At 19.5% G+C, this 5,274-nt stretch overlaps 2 protein-coding genes across 5 annotated transcripts in view; one reads left to right on the top strand and one right to left on the bottom strand.

Annotated features, from left to right (window-relative positions):
- Positions 1-729, bottom strand: part of LOC102671872 (mediator of RNA polymerase II transcription subunit 14) — a 7,911-nt gene extending 7,182 nt beyond the window's left edge. For 3 of the 4 annotated variants that reach the window (XR_004151396.1, XM_031513540.1, XM_031513546.1), the window contains exons 1-2: positions 378-526; positions 43-175 (exon numbers count right to left, since the gene is read on the bottom strand). Coding sequence is in view for 3 of the 4 variants with exons in the window: in XM_031513540.1 (XP_031369400.1) it covers positions 43-175; positions 378-526 (282 nt within the window). In the remaining variant the exon portion in view is untranslated. Of the gene's footprint in view, positions 1-42; positions 176-377; positions 551-666 lie in introns of those variants that run through there. The other variant, XM_006608590.2, reaches the window with a different exon arrangement.
- A 571-nt stretch (positions 730-1,300) lies between these two features.
- LOC102671734 (60S ribosomal export protein NMD3) lies at positions 1,301-4,710 on the top strand. Its single transcript, XM_006608589.2, has 11 exons — positions 1,301-1,491; positions 1,645-1,779; positions 2,344-2,494; positions 2,558-2,692; positions 2,783-2,891; positions 2,972-3,122; positions 3,440-3,582; positions 3,676-3,827; positions 3,947-4,062; positions 4,126-4,308; positions 4,480-4,710. The coding sequence occupies exons 1-11, from the start codon at positions 1,451-1,453 to the stop codon at positions 4,673-4,675; spliced, it is 1,512 nt and encodes a 503-aa protein (XP_006608652.1). The 5' UTR covers positions 1,301-1,450; the 3' UTR covers positions 4,676-4,710.
- Positions 4,711-5,274: the final 564 nt, after the last annotated feature.

The following is a 5,274-nucleotide window of genomic DNA, read 5'->3' as shown; positions in this document are numbered from 1 at the left end:
TTATATTGAAATATAAAATAAAAAAATTAATATTTAACATACCGCAGATTTATCAACTTTGGAAGCACTATTAGCCCATTTAACCAATGCTAATAAACGTACATATAACTGTCTAGTTCTAGCTGAAAAGTTGTAAATTTCTATTTTGCGTTCCATGTCAGTTTTTCGAGGTAATCTGTAAATATATTTTATATATCATATATATTAATTCTATCACTTTCTAATTTTTCTATTTTATAAATTTCTGTTTTATATAATATAATATTACTATTATTTAATTTATTTATTTTTTACTTAATGTACTATTATTTAAATACATATCTGAATCACTATATTTATATGAAATATAATATAAAAATATATATAAATTTTCTTACAATTCAGCTAAAACTGTAAGTTCATGATAAGTACGTTGTATAATGAAATCAATAAGCATGCCAAGAGAAATAGAACCACCACGATTTCCTTCCTGTGGAATATTATTAGTTACAGGTGTTTGATGACCCTCTAAAGGCACTGGTGCCATTTTGCTATATTATAATTAACAAATCTAAAATTTAAAAAATAAAAATAATTAAAATATGTATATGTATACATATGCAAATATTAACTTTGATACTTTTGATAACAATTTAACATTTATATATTAAATCATATATAAAATACATACGTTGTAATAATATATAGTTGTAATATTAATATTTGTCAATTATTTTATATTAATTAACTTCAATATATTGTATCAAATTTACAAACTGTTTATTTGAAAAATTGATCACTCATTTTCATAATAAATTTATAGATAATAAAAATATATTAACAACGAAGAATAAATAATAAGATGAACATATTATCTACTCTCTCTTCCTTTATCACTTGATCGTACACAGTACATACTACAATGGTAGTGACAAAAGTAGCTTCTTTTAAATACGTCATAAACTTTGTCAATACTAGATAAGACACTTTTAAAATGATTCATTTATGATTTTTCAATTATATTATTTTCAATATTATTCAATTATTCATATATTTTAAAGATTTACATTGTATTATCAAAATTAAAATAAAAATTGGTAATAATATATAAAATTAAAATTATTAATTATTTAATTATTTCAATTTTGCAGCAATGTCAATTTAATAACAATAAATATTAAATATATTATGATTTCTGTTTAATATTATTAAAAAAATAAAAAAATAATTTAAAATTAAAATTGATCACGTTTCAATCTAAATAAAATAAAAATTATTTTAAAATTGAAAGATAATTTAACAAATAATTTAATTAAATATTCAATAGTATCTTAAACCTGAAGTTAGTACTAATTTACACGTGATTACATTTAATATATATGTGATCATTTTTATTATATATTTCTAATTTAATATATTTAATTTTCGAATTTAACGAAATTATTTACAAAATATAAAACAAGTATCAATAATGGAATTATTAAATGAGCCAATTCGACAAAAATCAATGATGTAAGTAAATATAACCTCAATAATTGTAAAATTTATATAGGATAAATTGATAATTTGATAATTTTTTTTAATATGAAATTTATTATATTTATAAATTTCAAAACAAAATTGAAATAAATTAAAAAAATGTGAATACTCTGATTTTATTTTTAGACTATGTTGTATTTGTGGCATTAGTATTGAACCTAATCCAGCAAATATGTGCGTGGCATGTTTAAGAACTCAAGTAGATGTTACTGAGAATATTCCAAAGCAAGCAACAATTCATTTTTGCAAAGGTTGTGAAAGGTAACATAATATAATTTTATATAATATTTTTATTATTTAGTTTTTAATCCTTGTATATAAATATATATATTAAATATTTAAATAAATATTGATAAATCAATATATTATTTATTACACATTCAAAATTAATATATACTTATATTTTTTTTGTTAAATCTAACTATTTTTTGTTAATTTTTTTTTAAATCTAACTATAATTTATAATTTTGTTATGATTGGCATTTTTGTTATTATTGGCATAATTTATTATTAATAATGAATGTTTACATTTGAAAAATATTTAATGATACAGATATTTAATAATAAATTTATGTTACTATAAAATGTTATTTATAACAATTAACATATCAAAGGAATTGATTCTTTATTAAATTTCTTATTTTTTTTTATATTTTTTTATTAAATTTTTTAATCATTTTTTTTTAAATTATATATTTTAAAATATTATAAAATAGAAAAATATTCAATATATTATTCTATCATAATATGTACATATAATTTATATTTCTTTTTTTAATTAGAAATAAATATTAAATAGAACTTAAAAAATTTTTACTTTTTTAGATATTTACAACCACCTGGAGAATGGATTCATGCAGCATTAGAATCTAGAGAATTATTAACATTGTGTTTGAAAAAATTAAAAGGTTTAAATCGTGTAAAATTAATTGATGCTGGATTTGTATGGACAGAACCTCATTCTATGAGATTAAAGGTACCTTTTGTGTATAATAATTTATTATGTAAAAATTATTATATTATTATACTTTATTTTTAGGTAAAATTAACAGTACAAGCTGAAGTAATAGGAGGAGCAGTTCTTCAACAAGTATTTATAGTTGAATACACAATAAATCATCAAATGTGTAATGATTGTCATCGAACAGAAGCAAAAGATTATTGGCGTGCTTTGGTAAGATTTTATATTAAATTTCTTTAGAATAATGATTTAGAATAAAAATAATTTGTTACAGTATAACTATTTATGATTTATTTCTAATAGGTACAAGTACGGCAGAGAGCAACAAATAAAAAGACATTTTATTATTTAGAGCAACTAATATTAAAATATAAAGCACACGAACATACTTTGGGTATAAAACCTATTCATGGTAATAAATCTAAATTACTGAAGAACATTAAAATAAAGTATAAAAATCATAACTTTTTATATATTAAATAATTTTTATAGAGGGTTTAGATTTTTTTTTTGCAAACGAAGCAACAGCACGCAAAATGGTCGATTTTCTTTCAAGTGTTATACCTTGTCGTTATGATCATTCTAAAAAATTAATATCACATGATATTCATAGTAATATTTACAATTATAAATTTACATACAGGTAAAAATAATTATGATTAAATAATTACTAAAGAAAAATGATAAAGAAATATTAATTTTATATAATAGGAATATGTTAGATAAAAATCAATATTTTTATGAAAACAAAATTTAATGAGTATTTAAAATAAATATTTCCTCTTTTTTTAAAATTATTCTTTTTATGAATGTAAAAATAAAATAAAATATAAGTTTCTTTTAATTCATAATTTATTTTACTATTTCTTTTCATTTACATATAATATATATTTCATCTTCATATAAATTAATAATTACAATAAGTTGAATTTAATATGTACAATTTAATTTTTTGAATAGTGTGGAGATAGTTCCAATATCAAGAGATAGTATAGTATGTCTTCCAAGAAAACTAAGTCATCAACTTGGAGGAATAAATTCGATTTGCTTAGTATACAAGATAACAAATTTCATACATTTAATAGATGTATCATCTGGGCAAAGTAGGTATAATTTCCTAAAATTTGATACTCTTACTCTTATTTGATTTTTAAAAATTTTCAAATTTTTAATTTATTAATTATTTATTTGTTTAGTTGCAGAATTAAATGCTTCACTTTATTGGAGACATGCTTTTAATAGTATTTGTGATCCAAAGCAATTAATAGAATATACAGTAATGGATATTGAACAAATAAAATTTAAAGATAGAAAATTTTTTCCTGGACAAGGAACTATTTCAGATAAAGTATATATTAAATAATTTAAAAATTGATCATGAATATCATGAATGTTATTAAAAAAATAAATTTATAATATTCTCTTTGAAGCAATTACTTATTTTTTAATTAATTTTTTTACTTTTAGCATGTAATAGCAGATGTGTGGTTAGTTAGAAGTTGTGATTTAGGAATAAATGATAATTTAATTCATACACGCACTCATCTTGGTCATGTATTAAAACCTGGCGATACTGCTTTAGGGTAAATTATTATTTTATCAGATAATTGGTACTTTAAAAATTAAAAAATGATTTTTATTTTTAGATATGCTCTTAATGACAGTAATATTAATGATAAAAATTTCGAAATATTAAATAAAGATTTAGTCCCAGATATAATTTTAACAAAGAAGAATTATATAAATGATAGAGTTGCGCGACGCAGAATGAGAACTTGGAAATTAAAACATATGTTATCAGATAAGGACAATATGACTACAGATAATAAGTAAACTAATTTTTTATTCAAAAATAAAAATTTTTAAATTTAAAAATAGAAATAAATAGTATAATTATAATAGTATAAATAGTATAATTAATATAAATTTTCTTTTTTTCTTTTGTAATTAAATTAAATTATATTTTAAAACTCAAAATTATATTATAATCTATGTTTTAGTGATTATTATGAATTTCTGGAAGATATTGAAGAAGATCCAGAAATGAGACAAAACATAAATATTTTTAAAGATCGCATGAAGACAATTCCAATAGACACAAATGAGCTATCTGATCCTAGTTGTCCACAAATTACTCTTGAAGAAATGCTTGACGATCTCGCTATTGATGATGTTGAAGTACCTCATATTTTGTGATAATAATTTTAATAAAAGTATAATATATAAAATTATATCTATCACTTTTATTCAATATATTTTAATAATATTTCAAAACAAAACAAAAATTATATAAAAATTATATAAAAATTGCATGTTATTTTAAATGATACATTTATTATTAATGGAATATAATTCATTATTCAGAAGATATTTCTATTTATTTTATTTTATTTTTTATCATATATTTTTTATTATATTTTGATATTAATATCAAAAAAACATGAATTGTTACTTAAATTATTAAATCTTATGATTAAACTTAAATTCTTTTTTGTAAAACATTAAAATTAAATTAAATAATATTAATTTAATAATATCGAATATATTGAATAATTTCCTATTACTTCTTGAGTGAACTATTCGCTCGCTGTTTAATTAAGAATACGAATGTTGAGAGTAATTGTATATGATTCGAGAGTAATTTTCTAATACAATTTTCATTTTCAAATGGATTTGCATTCAATTATTTATAAACTTATATATATGTACACACGCGCGCGCGCGTACACACACACACACACACACACACATTTACATTTATTAACGAATGTAATTTAAAAAACAGCGTAAATATT

Source organism: Apis dorsata, unplaced genomic scaffold (assembly GCF_000469605.1).
Source record: "Apis dorsata unplaced genomic scaffold, Apis dorsata 1.3 scaffold_41, whole genome shotgun sequence".
In the NCBI taxonomy this organism is placed as follows: Eukaryota; Metazoa; Arthropoda; class Insecta; order Hymenoptera; family Apidae; genus Apis; species Apis dorsata.
Note: the sequence above shows the minus strand (reverse complement) of the source record. Positions and strands in the feature narration are given on the sequence as shown.